This window comes from Anoplopoma fimbria, chromosome 7 (genome assembly GCF_027596085.1).
Source record: "Anoplopoma fimbria isolate UVic2021 breed Golden Eagle Sablefish chromosome 7, Afim_UVic_2022, whole genome shotgun sequence".
Lineage (NCBI taxonomy): Eukaryota > Metazoa > Chordata > Actinopteri > Perciformes > Anoplopomatidae > Anoplopoma > Anoplopoma fimbria.
This window is the reverse complement of record NC_072455.1, coordinates 2,755,350-2,778,774: the sequence shown is the minus strand read 5'-3', so window position 1 is coordinate 2,778,774 and position 23,425 is coordinate 2,755,350. Positions and strand designations below refer to the sequence as shown.

The following is a 23,425-nucleotide window of genomic DNA, read 5'->3' as shown; positions in this document are numbered from 1 at the left end:
TTTACGTGTGGTTTTCTCTCCCTCCTCTCATCACTCTCTTTTGTCCCTACTTCATATTCCCTCTCCCCTCTCTTTGACTCCTTTCCCGCCTTCATCTTTTATCTCCTCTCTCCCCCTTTTCTCCCCCATCCATCTCTCTCACCTGTCACCCTCTCTTGTCCTTTCTTCTTCCCTTTTTCCTTCCTCTAAATAATCTTATTTCCCGTCCTTATTTCACTTCCCCTCTCTCCTCCCTTCCCATCCATCACTTCCTCCCAACATTTATTTCCCTCCCTCCCTCTCTGTCCTCCAGCCACCAGCGGTCTAGAGGCGGAGAGCGGCAGGCGCGGCGGCAGCAGCCACGGCGACGGCATCCACAGCATCAGCAGCAGCGGCGGCGTTGGAGGAGGAGGAGGAGGCAGCAGCAGCAGCAGCGGTGGCGCGGCCCACTTCAGGTCTCCATGGCAACAGAGCGTGAACGTGTTCGGCTCGTGGAGCAGGCCGGAGTGTGTCGAGGAGCTGCACCAGCAGGCGCAGCTCAACCTCCAGAGCCTGCTGCAAGGTAAGGGTGGATGGAGAGGGAGAAAAAAGAGAGAGAGAGAGAGAGAGAGAGGGTGGGATTGGATGCATGGATGGATGGATGAAGTGTCTGAGTGAGGGTGGGAAAGGCGTGGAGGCAGAAGTGGAGGCAGAGTGTTTACATACGTTGTGTGTGTGGCGTTGGACTGCGTTGATATGGGTGTGTATCAGTCGCCTTAAAGGTGTGTGTGTGTGTGTGTGTGTGTGTGTGTGTGTTTTAGCATGCAGATTTGCTGCGTGAGAGGGCGTGTGTGTGTGTGTGTGTGTGTGTGTGTGTGTGTGTGTTCCATTTCCCTCGCTACCTTGTGTTGATATTGTACTGAAGGGTGTGTGAGCGTGCGGGTTGGCTCACTAGATTCACCTTGCAGCGTTGTGATTTAAGGTGGTATTTGTGATTTTGTGCATGTGCATCGGATAGGATGAGCACTGATTGTGTGTGTGTTGGTGTGTGTGTGTGTTGGTTTATATTTCTATGTGTGTGTGTGTGTGTGTGTGTGTGATGAGAGAGGCATTAAAAGGCGTCTGTTTACATTTTAGTTAGTAGTTAGAGGTTGTGTTGTTTTTGTTTTTTAAGGTGGAACGCTGTCATTTTCATATCAGTCTCTAGCTGACGAGTGTTCAACCTGTGTGTGTGTGTGTGTGTGTGTGTGTGTGTGTGTGTGTGTGTTTCTGCAAATTAGTACTCAAGGGAACTAAGGTTTCCATTTGTTCTCAGGTATAACTGTTTCTCTCTCTCTCTCTCTCTCTCTTTTTTCCCTGCGTGACTCATGCTGTCTCGCCCTTTGCCCGGCTCTTCTGTTCAAACGATCACTGTGGGTTTTTAGCTGAATGAACAAGAGGGGGGTTTGATTCAGAACGGCAACTTTGAACAAACACCTGAAGGAGTGAATGGGCAAATGAACACAGTGTGTTTCAAGTTTCCTGTGTTTCCGTTGTTATGATTTTGGAGATATTTTATATCTCTTTAGGTTAAAAGAATATGGCTGGCTTCATTTTTCTTCCATGTAACGAGCAAAACCAATAAAGCATTAGTCCAGCCCCAAACCCATTGGCTTCCACTGATAATGTAAATCTTTAAAAATGGGTCACAACAACACATCCTCACTTCCAACCACGTCCAATAGAAATGCTCAGTGGCCCTAAGCTCCAAGCGTCATGGACAATGTGACCGTTTCTATTCGTCAACATGCATCGTGTCTTTTCAAAATAAACTTCCATCTTCACAGGAAGTTAAGGTTTAGGCAAATAAACCACTTAGGTTTAGGAAAACAGTCAGGTTAGAGTTTACTTGACTGACAAACGACTCAGGTTTCCTTTTGGTTTTGCTCAGGACAAGAACATCGGTCTCCTAGCTGAAAGTCCTGTGTTTGTTTGACACATCAACCTTCCCTGCATAGACTTCCTGGCTCTTTTTATTTACGTCAGTTGCTTTGACTATTTTGATAATGATGCAGGTGTGTTTACATTGGAGTTATTTCAAAGCCGGATGCTTCTCATATGAAGAAGCCTAAGGGCCTATCCGTGCGTTGTTATCGGACGCCGAGGGTTTGACGAGTCTGGAGTGAGACCGAGTTGGGTCACAAATTCATAGCATAGATTACTAATTTTCAAACAGGGTAAGAAATTCACCAGACGTTACTCAAACAGAGACAGTAGTGTCTATTTTCAGCTGCGGATTAACACACAATTGATGCTCCAGGGAGTTTTGATAGTATAAGAACAGTGTATGTGGGATTGACCAGAAAAACAACAACAACAAGACAGTTGCTGTCAAATTGATTCAATTAAGTCAATTTAGTTTTTTTACTATTATTACATTTTTGTTATTTTAACTGAAAGAGTAATCCGTGCTCGCTGTATTTGTCCAGATTCGACTTTTTCAGTCATGTAGAAACAGCTCGCTATGCCAGCTGTCCGTCAGGATGATGTCTGAAACTGTCAGTCTCTGTCTGCGCTGCAAACTAAATATTGAAATAGTTGTCTGAACGGCTCTTTGCGATAACTTATGCAATGAGTATGCACGTTAGGCAATAGACGTTTTGGTCTTGTGGAAATAAAGTTGATTGTAGTTGATTGTAAGATACTTTTCTGCTCTTCTAGTCTGTCTTTTCATACAAAAGATCAATTTACCAATTTTCTGATCTTTGAATTTGGTGTTTTTTTGCTTTATTGTTCGCATGATTTTCGAGACGTGTTATATTTTTATTGATAATGAGACTTCCTCTCTCTCTTTGTGTTTCATCACAGCGTCTAGCTTCAGCTCAAACAGTCCAGTGTGTCTCTCCTCCCACATCTCTCTCTCTCTCTCCGTCTCTTTTCATCTTTTTCTCTTCTCCACTGCCGTGTCTTTATCCTGCGTGTCTGTGTTTTCACGTGTGCATTAAGCCAGTTATTGTCTCAGACGGGCTGGCATTTTGTGTACGATGAAAATAAGATGGATGAATGCAGTCGTGGGTGGACAACAGCTACGAGCGTGCACAAATGTGTGTGTGTGTGTGTGTGTGTGTGAGAGTAACATAATATGTGTGGCCATTCATCTTTTCTGTCGTTTGTGTTTTATTTTTTTTGTCACTCTGTCTTATTGCTGCACTCGTTTTGTTGCGCTTCCCACTGTCGGGTCCCGTGTGTGTTAGTGTGTGTGTGTGTTTTCAGTTTGTACACCAGTGTCCGTTTGTGTTGTGTGTGTCCATCTGCTGGTGTGTGTGTGTGTGTGTGTGTGTGTGTGTGTGTGTTATATAACACTAGATCAACCAGCTGTACTCTCCCTCTCTCTCTCTCTCTGTCCATCCTCGGCCTCGCTCTCCCACCGGCCTCGGCTCGGTAAAATATTCATCCTCCTTTCCCGCTCCCTCCGCACACACTCTGCCCTCCATATTTATGAATCTGGCTGTCGTCCTCTGGTGTTAGACGGATCTGCTGCGTTTTCTGCAGAGATTTGTGTGAGATTTATTACTCCGATGCTCGCTAAGTGGGCAGCAGTGAGATCCGGCCAGTGTTCCGTAGAGCGATTAGCATGCAGTGGGGCGGTTTTGTGGCTATTTTATTTTTTATTTTACTCCTGATTGGATTCATGTTCGCCAAATTTACTATGATTTCATTATGCAAGTCTTCAATTATAATTAGCTCGTCTCATTCAACAAGTCCTCCAGACTAAACGATAGAATATGTTGTCGCTCATTGTCTTTAAAGAAAGTTCAAAAACACTGTGATGAAAATGATTGCTATAGTCTGCCAATGCTCCTCTGTGGCCTTGAGTTTTACTGCAATATAAAATATCTACACGTCGATGGAAACATCACGATCATGGCTAGGAGAAGAGAGAACTCAAAAAAGTGCGTTGTGCAGTATAACACAATTACAATAATATAAATTAAAAAAAAGGAAACGAAAAACAAGTCGAATTTCTTTGATAATTTATTTCACAGAAATTGGAAAGCAAAATAATCTTCATACCCAACATTGGATTGTCTGTAAATTTCTCGCAAATTCACCAGGAGTAACCATAAGATAATGCCTAATTTCCATTTTTAAACATAACATGACATTTTTGACAGTATTTTTCTGATTTATGGAGGGATACAAACACATATCACAAACCCACTTAAAAACCTTTAACTCTGATGTGTCAAAAATGAAACAAGAGTTTCAGAGTGTGCAGATTTTTCAGCAGAATTATGCAAATTAGCACATATTCAATGAGATAATGCCATATGTGCATGTTTAAACATAACTTGTAAGACCAATAATAACTGCCTTGACATATTTGAGGACTTTCTGAATTGGTCCCTGTCTGCTTTATGATCTTGGGGCTTGTTTCTCAAAATTGATTCTGTGTGAAACGCTTCGACGCAGATCCCAAACCTTATGGCAGCCTCGTGTTTTTACAAATGATTGTCCCTTCCTCATGATTTTTTAGGTACATTCGGTTCCCCAGGGCTCCTCTAAGCTCATGCATTACATTAGAACAGTGTTTGGTTTGACTGGTGAAACAAGTCAAAATGAATAAGTGGAAATGTAGACATTTGCAGCTTGCATGTCGCGGAGTTGGGGAGATAGGTCCCTGCTCAAGCCTCACAGTTTTTTTTGGGAAACTGGTGGGAGGACTCCCCAAAATACAGTTTTAATCAAATCTTCTGCAGCGCTGTGCAATATTCCATTCTGCTCCTGGACATAAACTGTTGGACAGGATGGATCATTTTCACGTGGCCTCCTCTAAGAAGGATAAAGACTCATTTCCATAATTCAGCTCTGTTAAGAGATCAGCTTTCTGCTGCTTCTATCAATGTCTGCTAGAGTCTTTTCTCCAAAAGGTACTGTGACAGACACGTTGTAGAATTTCTGTTGTTAGACACCAGCATGTATATAATACCAATTACATTAAGGGTCAGAAGACAGCGTAGCCTTGAAATATCAAAACAAACTATGTTACTGGTTAAATGTAATCTAAAGCCCAAGAAAAACCTTTGCACTTCAGGCAGGTGGCAACCTCCAGGTCTGAAAAGTGAACCCAATGCTTCATGTCTGCATTTTCTCTACTGTCCACCAGGGGGCGACTCCTCTGGTTGTATAGAAGTCTATGAGAAAATGACTCTACTTCTCTCTTGATTTATTCCCTCAGTAAACATTGTAAACATGAGTTTATGGTCTCAATCTCTAGTTTCAAGTCTTCTTCAATACAGCATGATGTTCATTTAGTAAATGATGCTCCATTTAGAGTCAAACAGACCATAAAGCAGGGGATGCTTTAGGGCGGGGCTACCTTGTGATTGACAGGTCTAGAGATTGAGATCCATAAACTCATGTTTACAATGTTTACTGAGGTAATAAATCAAGAGAGAAGTAGAGTCATTTTCTCATAGACTTCTATACAACCAGACTTCTTTTTGCAATCAGAGGAGTCGCCCCCTTGTGGTCAGTAGAGAGAATGCACGCTTTAAGACACTTCCGCATTGGCTTCACATTGATTGACGCCTTGTTAAAACAAGATGGCGACACCCAAAATTTCAAACTAGAATTGAGTAGTTTTGTCCCGATACATCTGCACATCTTTTTACTTTTAAATAACAGCAACATGTTCATGTGATCCGTCCCTGTTAACAGCCTGCAAATGAAGCTCAAGTTTTTCGGTTGCCATGTTAACATATTCATATGCAGCTCTTTTGTAGTATTATATTATATGTTTAAAGCTCAGTATTGAACTCCACTGAGGGCAGATATATTGTATTCTAAACAGGTTGATAATAGGATGATTTGTGACTTTTCCCTCCCTGACTTCTCCTCTGCACTCGAGATTTACAACAGCCAGATTTCCATTGTCAATTTTTTTCTCTAATCCATTAATCAACAGCGTAACATATTCAAATTATTCTTTCGGTGAACTTTTGTGTTTCAAATTTAGCCTGTGCCATCCATTAACCAACCAGACCGGCTGTTTGCATGTACTCGGTCTGTGATTTTGACGACGATCCATTAAGCAACTCTCAAATATTCATACTCGACCACCTCCTCAGCACTCGACATTTCACTGACATTCTCTTTAGAGTAGGTAACTGTGTTTGCACAAATTCAAAGTTTAACTCGATGCTGACTTAGTACCGTCTTGTTATTTTGGAGTTTGTTGCCTTCCATTAACATTAAACTGATGAATTATGCCATTAAAGTGGGCCTTGAGTTGTAGATAATCTCTGCCAGACTTCTGTAATGAAGATGTGTTTTTTATGATTTATAGCAATGTATTGTTGAATTAGTTTTTGATATATTTAACAATAAATATTACAAGTAATGCTGGACAGGAAGATGTATAGATGAAGTTCTGTTTGTGAGTCATGGCAGGTTACAGGTGCTGGCCTACATTTATCATTTTAACATTCAACAAACCATTGATTTAGATGCATTTATCACATTCCTGCTCTACATTTTATATTCTGAGTTACCACGACGGACAATGTCATAACGATTTTATTATAGTTTCATGCATAGAGGCTTACAATAGGCTGTTTTTTTTATTTTATTGCCAACTGCCTATGAATATTGAAAATAATTATAATACCTTAATGCTTAGAATATAAGACATCTTCCATTTAAAAAGGAACGTCAATGATATAAGCCGTCAGGTAACGTATCTATGTGCAAATCTTTAAATCATCAGCAGAAAGAAATATATATTTTTAATATTTTCAACATCGTAGGTATTTAAACATCGTCACGCTTAAACAAATTGTACACAAACTCGGAACCCAATAGTTCTGTTGTGGTAAATTAGCACCTGACTTCCACTAATGACAACTAATCAAAAGTGGATTAAAGAGCTCATTGACATTCATCAGCACCGTTTAGTGCAATTCTTCCTGCTATTTCCAGCTTGCAGAGTTAATGTTGGAGCAGTTTAAATCTCTAAATTTTGTTCCCCAGTCGCCGATCAGAAGGTGGACAGAATAGTTGTGCAAGCAGCAGTTTGTACGATTAGAGGCGAAGATGAAGGACGGGATGGTCTTTTGATCACAGCTACCGTAGTTCCTCCTCTGAAGTTTCATGTAACAAGAGTCCGCCACTAACTCAAAGGCGACTTTGAAACTGTCTGGTAAATTGTGAGCTTCCATATCCAGAAATCTAAACTTCTAGTAAACAGCAGATAAGTGATGGAGGCATTGTTTGTGCGCACAGTTAGTGTAAGAGTTGTTTGGTAAACTTCATGATTCTTACAGCACTCTGGTTTGTGATATAATTTGGTCATCCTAAACTGTCCGATCAGTCTTCTTCACTGGGGATACCCTTTGAATAAATGAGCAAAATAACTAGCAGAGATTAACACACTCATTGACACTCTCGGAGTCGGCCAACAGCTCATAACTGTCATCCAAAGTGTCGTCTGCTGCTGGTCACACAGTAGCCAGAGGGCCGAGATACCGATGTGTTAATGTTGTGTTATCCCATATCCCACAGAAACGCCACGAGCTTGATGTGGTCCGCACTTTTGGATACACTACATGGCCTAAAGTATGAGGTATGGGGATTGTTGAAGGGCATTAATCTGCTGCTTTAACATTGAAAGATGTCTCGATTAAGTTTTTGCGCCACTGATCCTGATTTGAGACAATATTGAGTTTTACGCTGAGTCCCAATCCAACACATCTATTGTCCTAGATAATACAGTCGCACACTTGAAGTTGATTAAAGTTCATTGAAATCAATGCAATGCACATGCTTGACAACTGAATAGCCTCGCAATGCTTGAGGGAAAGAAAACTTTTATATATCTTTTTTAGTATAAAATAACAAAGTTATAGAATCTTTTTTACTAAATAATAAAGTATAAAATGACAACTCTTGGCCTTGTCGCTCTCTCTAGAGACTTTTCCCCCAGCCTTTGCCCGAGTTACCTGACTGAACTGTACTCTTTTGCACTGATTAGATTGCTGATCCAATATTATTGGCTTTTTGCTCGCAGAGCTGTTGTTGCAATCGTAATGGCGTGGGGAGCGTGGTTGTCGGGAAAACTGTCTCACATGGAGCTCAGCGGAGTGGAGGATAGACGAATGGTGGAGAGTTGGAGAGTTGGCTACAGCTGCAATTATTGCATTGCCGTGAATGAAACTACGCTAGAAAAAACACTTGTTTGAGAGCTGACCAGAAAACAAAGGATCCGATCAGGCTCGATAGCTCAATAAAGCCGATACCGATCGTTGAGATCGGATCGTGACATCCCTAATAACAACCGTCACTCTTCTCTGAAGGCTTTGCAAAGATGTTGGCTGCAGGTATTAGCTCACATTCAGTCCTTGACAAAAGCGTGGTCACATCATAAAACAGCTATATATTTAACCGTGTAGGCCCTGCCATAAGATATCCACCTTTCAGATCAGAAAACACTTCTGTGTCGTCTAAAGAGCAATTACAAATGATGTAATTTGTTGTAGAATTCTGTCGACTTTTATCATTGTATGTTGTTGTATTAAGGAGCGAAAAACCATGAAAAACTGACCAAGAGTACACAAACGTTTCTGCATACTTTAGTCCATATATATATACCATTAGATTAGGTTGACAACACACTTCAGGCTTGAATATATTTCTTTCCAGTGGAGGTTAACGGTATCATTGGTGCTTAGAGCGAGATAAGAGTTAGCTGTCTGCTCTCATTTTATTTAAAACTCAAGGCCAGGATTAGACTGCAGCACATGCATCAGCAGGAGCACCATAAATAGTCTTCACTTTGTAATTTTATTTTCACCCTTTATTACCTTTTTTCTCTCTCTTTCTGCGGATCAGTATGCTTCATTCCATTTTACCATATCTTATCTTCTGCGGCAGCACGTCGCGAGTATTTAAAGTGCCGAATGCTGCGACCCTTTCCTCACAGTGGACAATGAAAGGTGATGTGATATAACCAATTTAACTTTAAAATGTCACAGTAACCCTTGCAGGGTGTCAGAGGAGCTCTGAGTCAATGATGGCTGCGATGCAAGCGGCCCCGTCGAGTTTCCCTTTCCGCACTAAACTTGACTTTAAAATGTCACAGCGGCCCTTTAATTGTTTCAGAGGAGGTCTAGGTCTGCGGTAGCGGTTATCTCTGCAGGCCGATAAGGTTCTGCTGTGATCAATATACATTACAGAACAGGTGCAGCATTGATCAAGTGGAGAATGCTGAGTCAGGAGAATGTGTAAGTCTCGTTGCCATTTTATAATCTCACGGGGAGAATTTTAATTAATTTTTAACATGTCACCATTTTGAAAAAGAGGTGTCAGCTTGTTTTACTGTTGACGAATAGATATTATTTAAGATGTTGAACTTCTCTTGCATAATATGTATCATTTGGAAACAGGTCTTTCCAGCAGTATATATGGTTTTGATTTAATTTGCTTTTACATATACTGTCCATGGATGTATGTGTGTCATTTGATTTTCTCAACATCCGTTCATCTGATCAATTTCACACTTGTTATGTGTGCTGCTTAAGACCCAATGATGTGCAGTGTCGAGTGGGAAGTTGGTTGGACGAGCGGTTCTTGAACAAGCATCAACACCGGAGGCCAAGCAATCGGCCCGTTTTGAAGGGGCATTGCACTAGTTGACTCTACATGACAAATGCTGTGCATGTCGAGTTTAAATGCCTTTTACAGTTATTTTATGCAAATGATCTGTTAACACGGCGTTTCATTTAAGCAGGCGTTTAGCATTTTTTGGACAGAATTGGCTCACGAACAGAGAGAACACACACAGCTTTGACGGTGAAGGGAGCCCTTTTTGGAGGATTTATAGATTGTTTGAACTTTTATTACTGAGTGACCTTTATAGTCTCTTTTAGAACCATGAAATATTGCCTTTTCTTCTCCCCAGGAAATTAGTCTGTTTGGCCAAACTGTCACTCTCTCTCACTTTTTCCGATTCTCTCTCTGTAGAGTTTTTGGTTTGAGTGACATCGCTGTAAATTACTTGAGACAAACTCATCTGTCTTGTTTCCTTCCTCGGGGCTCTTTTAAGGAAGTTTTTCAAACACAGGTTGAAGTGTGATACTTAAATGCTATAACATCGGTATTTCAGCCTACCAAAAAAAACCTCAAATGAACTTGGTGAAGATGCTTTGGATCGGTTTAGAGGTTTTTGGTAAAGTTTGACATATGGGGTCAGCCCATAGAAATAGAATAGGAGTAGAACGGATAGCCCCATCAAATCATCATAGCAGGGTGGTCAGAGATACACCCATGGATTTTCAACACAGGTTCATAACGCCTTACTATTTCCTCAAGATTAATTCAGAAATTCTGTTTTTGCAAACTGGAGCCAGATCAGTAAGGTTGAGGAAGACTGTGGCAATTTCAAAAGCATCAGTGGTAAAAGTAAGATCGAAACAGAACAGGACTTTTTCTAAGACAAAAATCACTGAACAAAGATGAGACAGGAAGCAATTACTCCTAACTGCATTAAAACAAAAACAAAGAAATCTTCAGTGTCAACCTCTTATCTAATCAGATTAGGGATTTATCACAAGACATCAGGTTTTGTTGTCACTGAGAGATGTCTGCAGTTCCTCAAACTATGAGTTGAATGTAAAAACAGACAAGATTATAGACTTCAATCACCGCTGCAAAAATCAGTAAATTTGGAAGCTAATTATAGGTTAAGAATACTAGGTGAACCGTGTCTTCGGTTCACTTTTTAAGTGAAAAGAATTTCAGCTGACCATCTTAAGTTTGGTGCAGAGAACGCACAACAGGAGCAATCTCCCATGCACTTTACTATAAAAACAACAGATAGTCATCTGCAAATTGGCGAAGATTAACTGACAAGAATAAGAGCTGAAATTTGTACCCCATAACCCCTCATGACCGACATAAACTAGGCCGATTACCGACCAAATCTGTCCTTCTAGGTCACATCCATCCGCTCTCATGGTAAACACATCCTAACAAACACCAGCCCCCCTTCCTCCCATTTTCCCCCCCGTGTAATGGATTGATCAGTTGTGCGTGTTAAATCATGAAGGACGAAGACATGACATGCGCTCCAACACACACATGTATTCCCATAGTGTACACAGACAAACAAGCACTCTGCTGTGAAAGGAGTATTGTTAATTTTCTGTCTTCCCCCCCTTTTCGTCTTCGTGGAGAAGAAAGGGTGACCCAAATTTGACACAACCGGGGCGCATATTGTCAGGGATGGTTGGGATTATCTGTGAATGGATGCACTGTATCCACACACAAACACACACAAATATGCACATTTTTGTACAATCGAAAAAAAGTTGTTAAATTCCATTTTAAAGTTTATTCACACACATGTTGATCTGTGAGCCTAATGTGGGCTACAAACACGGGCAACCACACACATTTGTGCACTCACAGCACAATTCACACAAGCACCTAAATTTAGAGACACACATGCACACCTATACACAAACACACACAATATACAGGTTAGTGATGCATGAGTGCCTGGCCTGCTTGTCTGGACAGAGGAAAGGGGGTGGGGGTAGGTCGTGCTTAACTGCTGTTTGTGAGTGTGTGTGTGTGTGTGTGTGTGTGTGTGTGTGTGTCTTGTGTGTGTGGCATTAGTGGGAGCGACCGACATACCTTTACACCCAGCTCCCCCAATAGCATCGTACCTCCCCCCCCCTCCCTCATTTTCTCACCACAGTGCCCTGCAGTCATGCACTCTGTGGAGCCATGGCTGCTATCTGAAGCATGGATCTACAACTGTTTACCTCCCCTCGCCTTCTTTCGCTTTAGTTCCTCTGCTGCTTTCGGGACTCAAACTCCTGCCGGTCAGAGGAAAGATCCACAGCGTGTTTTCACAATTTTAACTGGAGAAACAAGTTTAGTTTTTTAAAGGGGGCAGGCGGATGAGTGAGTAACTTGGCAGTGTTGGAGGAAGAATCCAGATCCTTAATGTGAGTAAAAGTTTCAATACCAGAGTGTAAACATTCTAAATGTTACTGAAGTACCAGCGAAATGCACTCATAGTATCATAACTAAAAGTACTGAATGAACAGCGTTACTTGTACTGATCCGTTACTGTTTAGGCAGCATGTTCAAAAACTGAGCCAATTTTACCATTTTGGTTATTTTAAAAATACTTTTTCAAAGATGTGTTTTTGATTAGTTGTCCAACAAAATGTAGTGCAGTAAAAAGTTTAAAAAATGGTTTATTGGCATAGAAATGGAAACACTCATTTAAAGTAGAGGTACCTCGGAGTTGAGCTTGAGTAGAGTACTTGAATACTTACATTCCACTACTGAACTAGGGTATTGATATTTGATGATTTCTATAAAAATAGGCTTGTTGATTGCAATGGCTTTATTTATGCTCCATAAATTGTCATTTTTTGACGGATAAATAATTGACAGCTTTGGGGTTACTAGGTTGTGGTTTAACCTTTGGTTTTTTGGTTGCATATTTTCTTCATATTCTTCTTTTATGTTGTATGCGCTTATGCACACACCATAGGCTCGCTATTTTATATTATTATTCATCTCGCCGTACTCATGCAGAGTGCAGAATAAACATGTTGGATTCTATTTTTTCATATCTCTTCATCACCCACCTTTCGGTCCACAACAAACATCTCCTACTCTGTTAGTGCTGCTAGTTTTTGGACAGATTGGGTGTTATGTTGTGTGAAGTCCCTTCCTCCTCTTCCTCTTCCACGCTCTTCTTTTTCTACACCTACTTTCTCATCATAACCTTTTATTTCCTGATCCTTCTGCAGCTTTTCTCCAATATTTCATCCTCCACTGCCTCATCTTTATACCCTTATGACGTTCAACACTTCTTCTTCTCCACCTACATCTTCTTCTGCTGCCTTTTCTTCATCATTTGCTGCGTCGTCCTACTGTAATCCTCCTTCTTCTTAATGTCTGTTCATTTCTCATTTTGCTCTTTTTCTCTAATATTCTCAAACTCTTTGAAGTTTGTCCCCTTTTTACCTTCTACATCTTCTCTCATGTCATTTTCCTACATCAGTGACATGGTCCAATTTAGCGCCTTGATTACAGTTTTTCTCTTATTTCATCTTCTTCTGCATCTCTTTTATGACCATCCGTTCTCACTTCAAACTCATTAAATACAGACGCTTGTTCAGTGGCCCTTGGGGTCTGATATTGATGCACCGAGACACCCTTAAGTGCCTTATTGAGACGCACCAGGCTTTTAAGTAACTCCAATGTAAACTCATCAGTTTCGTTAATAGACGGTCACAAAAACTGATGAAATTACAACGAATAAGTCCAGATCGTGCTGGTGGGGCTGGTGGTTGGACGGGTCAAACAAACACAGGACCTTCCACCAGGAGATCATTGTTTGTGTCCCGTGGGAAACCAAGTTGACTTATTGTACCAGACTTTTGTTACGTAACAAACAAACGTATGTATTTTTTACCGAAACCACAATCTTTTCTTAGCCTTACCAAGTACATTTCTTGCATAAGGAAACCTAAAAACTAAGTGGAAGTTTATTTAGCAAAGAGACCGTATGCATGTAATGAGGGGAAACTATACATTTCTTGTGAACATGGAAGTCTATTTTGAAAAGACAGTATGTAGCGAGTGGAAACTGACACTCCGTCTCTGTCACGTCCAAAACTGACTATAGATCTTAACCTAGAGCGTCAGATGGTTATGACAATATGTTGTTTATGAGCCTTATTTATCCTTCCTCCACCTCCTCCTCATTCTCTTCCTCTTCTCTATCAGTCTGTTCACCCCCTGTGTCTTCGGACTCTTGCTGACGCCTCGCTTCTCTGGGTCACTGCAGTCTGAATAGGACAAGTTTTAGCTTCTGCTCTCTGTTCACCAAGCCGCTGATCATGCTGTTTTTTGCATGCCGGCAGCGAGGCTCAATTATTTTTAACACTGCAAAATAGACAGTTCTCTATCATGAGCACCGGCTGTGTTATATGCCTCTATGAATACAAATATCCAGGGACGTGTTTTCTTAAAGCAAGCACTTACGAAGAGAAATGTCTAATAGCTTTGTGAGGAATTGGCTCGGTTTATCATGTCAACATTAATATTTATGTTCAAACTTTAATTGCAAAGAGAAAACTGATAGAAGAATCACCGATTTTGCAGTTGTCAATGTTGATAAAGGCATCAAAATAAAAAATATTTCTCACTTCAATAAATTAACACCAAAGTTAGTAAGCCATCTGCAGTTATAAATGCTAAAAAGTAAATACAGGGTTTGTATAATAATCCATCAAGAGCTAAAAAGACAGTGTTCCAATGGAAAATGATTTGTTTTGTACCACTTGGCAACCCAAAAGTTATTAATGGTTATAGCTGACTATAAAGCATTAGTAAACCATTAATAAAGCTATTTCAGTAGTTGTCACCTGATGACAACGTCCGGTCCTGAAAAGTGTAGCCAATGCTGAAGTGTCTTACACCTGCATTCTCTCTACTGTCCATCAGGGGGCGACTCCTCTGGTTGTATAGAAGTCTATGAGAAAATGACTCTACTTCTCTCTTGATTTATTCCCTCAGTAAACATTGTAAACATGAGCTTATGGTCTCAATCACTTTAGGGTACGCTTTAGTGCTAGGCTACAGCTAGTCACTCCCGCTCACTGGTTTCAAAAACCAACATGGCAACAGCCAAAAGCCAAGATGGTGTCGGCCAAAAGCCAAGATGGCATCCAAGATGGCAGTCTAAATATGGTCATATGGCTCACTGGTTTCAAAAAAACCAAGATGGATACAGCCAAAATCCAAGATGGCGACGGCCAAAAAGCCGAACTCCAGGCCTCAAAAGAGTAGTCCACAAACCAATGTGTGACATCAGGACGACTACATCGACTCCTTATATACAGTCTATAGTTGTTACTCAAAAGCCATTCTATTTAAAAGTGGCACAGCATTTCAAAATACTATAAATGCAAGAACATACTGTACACTGCAGCTGCAGAACACCACAACAGCTAATACTGTATGAGTCATGTTGTGGCCCTGCCACTCTAACTGTGTGTGAGTAATCAGGAGCTTGCATGAGGCTCATTGGGATTAATGCCTTTCATGAAGTATATTTTTTTTCAATTCCTCCACATGGGACCATTTATTTCCAACCAGATTAAATTGGTGAACTCTAAGGAGGCCTGTTTCTTGGTCAGATCCTGCGCCTTGTTGGCGTGCATGTTCCTTAAAAACTCCAAACCATCAGAACTTCTGCAGCATCTCGACCACCCAAGCAGCTCCTCTCTTCCTTTTCTCCATCTGCCCCTCGTTTTTCCTCACTTGCTTTTTTGTATTTCCCACAAAAACCAGTAGAGAATAAAATCTAACCGTGAATATATGGTGGAAAATTGTTGTCAGTGTCTCTCTATAGGGACCCAGAACTAGGATCAGCATAAAGTCCTTTAGATAAAGGGAGGAGTGACAAATGAACGACACTAAAACGCCAAAAAATCGCCTGTGAATGATATACGCTTAGGGCTTTTATTGTGAAAGGTAAGAGCAAAAGGAGTGGATCTTCTCTGCGCTGGTTGAAAGGTGGAATAAAGTTCATATGAATATAAAAAGAGGCACATCTCAACCCGTTATGTACAACGCGAGTAGTTTATGCATTTATGTATTTAAGCTCAGAAAAACCCTACCTGCTTTTCACTGTACAGTGTTCCGTATAAAAGTGTTCATGACAAAAACAACAGTTCCAAAAGATATAATGACGCGTGTTTAAAGCGAAATCCTTGTTTTGTGCTTTTCAAACTGGACTGAAAAGCCTCCAAAAAGCTGAAAATGATGATTGACATTATATTTCATCTAAATCCACACTGAAGGTTGTTTTGTATGTTTGCAGCAGAAGCTGTCCTGTGTTTTTTCTCTGAAGTTTAGAGTCGGAATTACACAACAGAATGTGTGATGTTTTTTCCTGCTGACGGCACTTTTTAGTTGAGCGGATGAGAGACAGCAAAGATCCCAAATGCCATTAAAAAGAAAAATGCACAAAATCTGTGGGTGGATGGACCGACTGCCCGCATCTAAGAACCTCATCATTATCTTCTTGTATTTTGTGCTGCTACCGTTTATTAATTTTTATTCGTGACTCCAAAACACGCCCACGTTGCCTGCAGTCGCTCGAATCTGACACCACAACTTTTCCATTTTGTAGACTGTGGACTTATTTGAACGGCCTTACATCTGATAAAGTTTAAAGCAGATGCATATACCCTTAAAGTCTAGTACTTCACCATATGGATAATGCAGGAAGGTAATTCAGCAGGTTTCTTTAAGCACACAATGACCATAAGCTTGAGAACATTGAGGTCATTCCGCACTGCTTTCAATTTTGTAATAGAATTACATTTAAAGGAGCATTAATTGAGGATTTTTTGGGGGAAGAATAAGTTTGAACATTGACAAATTATCACTGTATAAAGTTGTTTTGGCAAGCTGTTGCCTATATTTACTATTTTAACAGATACAGAGCAACATTAGCATTCAGTCATTCAGTCATGTTTCTACCTCTATATAGTTGGCTTTTTACCAGAACTTTTGTCGTTCCATCGTCCGCCATTTCTCCTACTAGGGGTTGTAACCATCAAGAACTTACATTTATACTTTTTGGTAAATGTGTATAGCTACTGATGACTCCTGGGGAAAACAAAAGCGCTAACCTTTTCCTGTTTTGTTGCGCAAATGGTTGAGAAATGGTTGTGCCGTAAAAGATTTCGACCTGGTGACAGTGAACCAATCCAAATGCCAAATGGTATATAAGTGGCATTTTTTATATTTATATATATGGAGTAGCTCCTTTGATTTTTGTTTTCTGGTGCTGTTAAAGGTCCCACTTATGACTACATTTCCCCAGTATCAATGCACAGATGTTACACACTTTTTGTCGGGTTGGGAGGTGTTTGTTGTCAACCCCCCCCCCCCCCCCCCCCCCCCCCATTTCCCCCGCGGTCACTAGGCAACAATACGCCACCGGTAAAGAATCCTTATTGTCCCAGAGAGCAAGTTCAACCTAAACTCTGTACCTTACTGACGCTGCTGTTTCACTGAAGCTGACAGCGGGATGGTGCCGGGAGTGTGTGTGTGTGTGTGTGTGTGTGTGTGTGTGTGTGTGTGTGTGTGTGTGGTGTGTGTGTGTGTGTGTGTGTGTGAGCTAGAGGGCTTATGGGATGAGTGGGGAGTGGGTTGGGAGTGTGTTTTGGGGTAAAGGATTGGCTGAGGGGCTTTGAGGGGGAATGTGTGTGAGTGTGTCTGGATGTTTGTGTGTGTGTGTGTATGTGCAGGGGGAGGAAAAAGGGGGAGGTGGGGGTTAGGAATCTGTTTACAATGGCCTGAGGGAGAGTCAGCCTAAGCTGCCAGAGACGGAGAGAAACAGTCAGATATCGGGAGGAAGTGTGACTGAAAGAAGGAGGCAAAGAAAAGACCCGATTAAAAACAAAACAAGGATCAGAAAGAAACTCAAGGAGTCCTTTAAGGTTTTGGGAGGCAGAAGTTGCAGGATAGTAGCAGCAGGGTGATGCAAAGCAGGAGTCGAACTCGACCTCTCGCGGCCCTGAGAGAAAGGGTATCTGGTGTGTGGGTCAGTGCACTTCTGTTTTTTGTGTGTGCGTGCAATGTTGTTGACGCTGACTGTTGTATATGTGTGTGTGTCTGTGTGTGTGTGTGTGTGTGTGTGTGTGTGTGTGTGTGTGCAGACTTTGAGGAGCAGTTGTACGACACCAAGCTGACCGGTCAGACTTTCCGGCATCCGTCCTCGCAGAGCTCCGACGACACGTCCACCTCGCTCAGCCGGTCTCCAGTCTCCATCAACAACAAGAGGCCGGACTTCATCTTCCTGGTAAACACACACACACACACACACACACACACACACACACACACACACACACACACACACACACACACACACACACACACACACACACACACACACATGCACGGTGCATTCATGCTTATTCGATCATAAGGCGCCCCCTCACACCAAATGTCATCTGTCCTGTGAACAAACACACTCATGTTCAAGTGTCATATAGGATTGTTTGAGGCCACACACACAAACACACACACTTCTAAACCTCTTATAGCTTGAAAACATCTGACTTCTTGCAGCTAAACAAAACACACACACACACACACACACACACACACACACACACACACACACACACACACACACACACACACACACACACACACACACACACACACACACACATGTCCACCTCACTTATCTTTTTCACTTTCCTCCCCGAGCAGCGAGAGAGCAGCCTTCACATTCCCACTAAACTCACTCATTCTTCCCTTTCTTCTCTCTCCTCCACTCTTTATTTCTGCACTACATTTTCTCTCTAAACTTAGAAATGTTGCGTTTGTTACCCTACTCATTTTAAAGGAGAGTAGAGTGAACTCTCCTAACGTTTTTTGGTCCTTGTAGTAGAGTCTAAAATCCATCTCTTCTCCCTTTCTTCACAAAATAAAGTATTTAAAAAGCCGGAAAATGTAATGACACAAAGCCAAAAACATGGCTGTTTGTTGAAATAAATCTAGCCAACAGTATATTAAGTTAAAAACAGTCGTAAAATGCAACAAACACATTAATGCAGCAGTTATATTAATGCAGAAACATAAAATAGTAAAACACTAACAGGGAACATTTTACTCCTGCTACTTCATACTGATCTGATAATACATCGGTAAGGTTTTGAATGCAGGACTTTAACTTGTAGCCCAGTATTTTCTCAGAGAGAGATATTAATACTTTGGCTTGAGATTCTGAATACAGTTTACCGTCCACTGATGGTTTCTGCCCACATTGTTTGGCTGCACTGTAAACAGATTTTGCAGAGTTATGCATTTCTGCAGGAACAAACTGTTTTTGTTGTAGGCCAACCAGGAAGTTTGCATCACACTGGTTCCCTCAACAAAAGCTAAGGAGATATTGCCATTGGATTTTGGATTATCACAGAAAATAATCTCTGTGGCAAATAAACATTGATGATAAGTATAAAGCTAACGTTAGGCTATAAAGGAGCTACACCAGGGTCACATGACTTCTTGTCACCACCACTAAGATAAAGGAGGACTAGAGTTCTAGTGATGATGTTTAGTCGTCTCATTTAGACACTTGTTAGCAACCGCCTTTTTTATGACACAAAAAAAAGCTTCTAAATTCACAAAAGTTGTATATATTGATACATTTTTTTTGGTAGAACAAGATGTGAATATCTCCTCAGCTTGTGTTCAACACAGACTTCAGGTATCAAACCGCAAGTCCCTTAAAAAATACAATTGACTTTTGGACAACCATACTGGAAGTACAACATTCTGACTCGTTTCCTGGTTTTAGGACTCGTTCCAGAAGCACTTTGGTGTTAAAATAACATGTCATTTTGAATGGATTTCTGTGTTCCTGTATCACTAAAACACTAATTCCAGTGTCACTAATACTGCTTTAGCTAACATTCATGTTGTGACAAAATGCCTCATTGCCTTTGTTGTCATCCCTTTTTATATAAAAGACGAAAGCTGATTCATCAAGAAAACTATTGTACAATATGTCCAACCCCCCTTTTGTTAGAATTGTCAGAATTAGTCATCATCCTTTTGACGCTCTCAGCAGGTTTCCATAAACGAATATCAAATCTTTTGGTGTCTTCCAGATGGAAATATCGCTAATGCTTGATCAGAAATTAGGATAGCAAATGGCATCAGTGCTATTTGTCAGTTATGTTTATCTACAAAGGATAAAGAAACTGAACACATTGATGAAACAGACGTTTTCCACTTCTATTCTTTCTCTCTCTTGCCTTTGCTGCTAATAGCTTTCAGCATACTTCCACCGAACTGTGTCAATATGGCAGCTTGATGGACTCCCACGGTGATTTTACTGCAAGATGGCTGCACATTTCCTGCATATTGGCGCTCCGTTTCCTTCGGCAAGCTGTTAAACTGCTCTGTTAAGTTAATGCCTCTCTCTGTTTGGGCTAATTTCAATTAGAACTTTGGCATATTCCCGCGAGTATTCCTACAGTACATAAACGTGGTTTTCTTTCCGTCAAGTATTTCATTAGAAAGGCTATAGACTGGAGTGTTTCCTGCAATGCAGCAGCTTCCGAAGCTGTTTGGGTTTCAATACTTCGCTCAAGGGCTGTTTGGCAGCGATAGTTTATGCCTTGGATTTAAAACCTGGCTTTTCCTCCTCACTTCTTCTCCCTCTTCGTTTTGTTTTCTGCTCTCTTGCAACAGCTATATAAATGTTTATTGTCGCTTCCGATCTATTTTACCTTTCCTTCCTTTCACTGGCATTGAAGCAGCTTAAAGAGAGCTAAACATTTTATTTTTGTAGAAGTAGATGTGTAGTTGACCTCCGTCAGGCTGTCTCGCCTCCTCGATTGTATTGATTTTTGCTTTTATTGAATTTAGAGTTTATTTAGTTTTCTTTTTTTGCTTGATCCAACAACACCGATTTAAAAAAACACCTTTGAAGGAAGTTTAAAGTACGATACAAGATAATTGAATCTGAGATATCACTGAAAGGAAATCAGGTTTGTGCCACGGGGGTCTACAAAAATGTCCTCTTATCCTCTATGAATCACACATTTGTTTTACAATACAGTTTAGGAGCACGAAATAATTGTGTATTTGTGTTTTAAAGGATTTAAAGCAGAATTCTAGATCGAAAAAATGACTAAATATAATGTGAAAAGGGTTGTTCGTTTTTAGTAACAAACCCAGAGAAAATTATCACCCAACTCTACAATGTTTTAGTATCTTTTAAAGTCAGCATCACAGGAGCATTTAGCAGCTAAAAAGCCTAAAATTTCCCTCTGCAGTTGGTGGAGACCAAAACAGAGGTAAAATGGAGCGTTAATTGCACTTGAATTTGCCTTGTACCCAGAAACTCATCTTCAAATGAATGCTGGATGAGTGAATAGGCGACTGTCTGCAAACACGATCCTCACCCTGTTTATAAGGTCATTTTGTCAGTGTTTACAGCTTGTTGAATGACCCCAAGGGGCCAACAAGAATCAATTACTGCAGGTTTAGGCCTGCCTGCTCACCACGTCTCATACTCCCTTTCTTCTTCCTCTAGCCGGCGTCCAAACAGCTCTACGACGATGAAACCACCTCCTCGGTGTTTGGACTAAGGTCCGTGACAAACCCCTCTCCCTCCCCGACACCGTCGCCCTGCGGCTCAGAACGCCCCCTGCTGGGTTGGAGCAGCAACAACAGCAGCAGCAGCACCGCCACCTTGGCTACCATTGGACCGCCGGTCGCAGACAAACCGCGGTGGCAGCTCGGGAGGCGCACGCCGGGTCACTTCCTACCGCTCGACGTCACAGGTACGATAAAAACTAAAGTGGGGAGGTCTCATTTAGAGCAATGGGTACTTTATTGAGGATGCGTTTCAGGTACTGCACATACTGAAATCATTCTCTTCTCGGTCGTATGAAAAGTACACATGAACTTTAGAAAGAAGAACATAACCTCTGTGTTCTTTGTGATGAAGGGCGCGTTCAGAAGTTGCTGATGTGACGGTACCTTTTCTGAGGTGATGGATGTATTTTTAAAGGCTTATCCTTCATGTTATGCCCTTTGTTCTTGTAAAAGTCACCCTAAAGGTGAGGCTGTGCGACAGATCCAATCGGTATGCAATCTCAACAAACTGAACCTCCAGGATGTTTTTCTTGAAAACAATGTTATTGGGGTGGTGCTGCGTGATATATTTCAGACAAAATAAATATACATAGCATAATATTTCCTTGTTCTAGCCTTAGAAGTGTTTGGACTGGAGCTGCTTCAGTTTCAAAAGGAATTCATGAATGTGTCATTGCCCGGACCAGACTGATCCTGAGTCTACACTCTGAGAAATAAAGGTGCTTACTAGAAGAACCGTAAAGGGTTCTTTTGCTTGTCCCTATAGGAGAACTCTTTCACAGGTTCCACAGAGAACCCTACTATGGTGCAATGGTTCATCCCTGAACCCTCTGTGGAGGTTCTATCCAGAACTTTTTCACCTTCTTATGGTGCTATGGTAAAGCATCTCTTTCTAACAGCCCAATAGCTAACTAGCTAGCTGGCCCTACCACATCTACCGGCATCAAAACAGGAAGTCAGTGGTAAAGTAGTAAAGCCCGCCTCTTGTTTGATTTGATTGTTCTGAAAAGAATGGAGTGTACGCATGGCGCACTGTATAGAACCCAAGAACCCTTTTTTATTCTAAGGGTTTCATCTAGAACCCCCCAGGGTTAGTCATGAGGTTTCTAAAGGGCCAGAGCTGATGTGGTGCAGCTTAACCCACAACAAACATGATTATCAATCACAGTTTTTGGAGGGTTTGTGGGCTGGGAGGATCTTTTAACACCCGTACAACACCCCTTGAAGAACTCTTTCTTCCAGAAAGGGTTCTTTGGATGAAAACGGTTGGTAATGGAACCCTTAGTCCTACAAAGAACCCTTGAAAACCCATTTCTTTGTAAAAGGGTTCTTCAGAAACAAATGGTTCTGGGTAGATCACTTTTGGAAACCTTATAAAGTTGTGATGAATATCCAATCAAAGAGAAGGATGCTTATATGCTAAAGGTGTCTTGTTGATGTTTACATAGTAGAGCTAAATAAACAAGTTGATAAATTGATTGACAGAAATATTTGGATACAGGATGTACCTGTGTGAGAATCGAGTCCTCTTTTTCTATTTTATATATTTGTAAATTTAATAATTTTTTGGTTTCAGATTGTTGTTCAGACAAAGTGAAAGCTTGTTATGAGCATGTTCTGACATTTTAAATGCAAAACAATTAATTGAAAAATCACAAAAAACAACCACTGGAAGAACTGATAATGACAATAATTGTTGGTTGTGTTTTTAAAGGTCACACAATTGGCGGTGAGTGAAACTGTAAAAGGGTTGGATTGAGGTTAATTATAGTGGGCTGTGAAAGGGCTTGTTGGTATTGTTTGTTGGCCATAACCAGAAACCCTCAGGCTTCACTTCACTTTATCAGAATTTATGACCTCAATATGAAGTTCCTTGATAAATGATCTAAAACTAAATAGATAAGATTGTTTTGGAAATGAGTCATTGTTTGACAGCTGTTAGATGTCTTTGGATGTCTGATTTTAAAAGACACAGTATAACGTTTCAAACAACGTATGTGGTTAAACCAAATCTTTTTTATTAATGTCAATGCTGTCATTGGTTTTATTGTTGTGAAAGAAAACATCGCTGACTTTGTTCTACACTCTTAATGCCTCAGAGCAAAAAACACGATTAACACATTTTGTGTCGTTCTCAAGGGAGCCGGTTCATCCTGTGACAGTAAAAGTGAGAGTCATGGGAAATTATACGAAAAGAAAATGCTAAATAAATGTCTTTCGAGGCCAGTATAATATGAATGATTTGCTGTTTTCATTGCTCCAT

At 40.9% G+C, this 23,425-nt stretch overlaps 1 protein-coding gene across 1 annotated transcript in view; it reads left to right on the top strand.

Moving 5' to 3' along the window:
- Positions 1–387: 387 nt before the first annotated feature.
- Positions 388–23,425, top strand: part of nhsl2 (NHS-like 2) — a gene marked incomplete at its 5' end in the record, with an annotated part of 39,679 nt that continues 16,641 nt past the window's right edge. Inside the window, 3 exon segments of the mRNA XM_054601756.1 lie at positions 388–541; positions 17,700–17,842; positions 21,098–21,347. Coding sequence (XP_054457731.1) covers positions 388–541; positions 17,700–17,842; positions 21,098–21,347 — 547 coding nt within the window.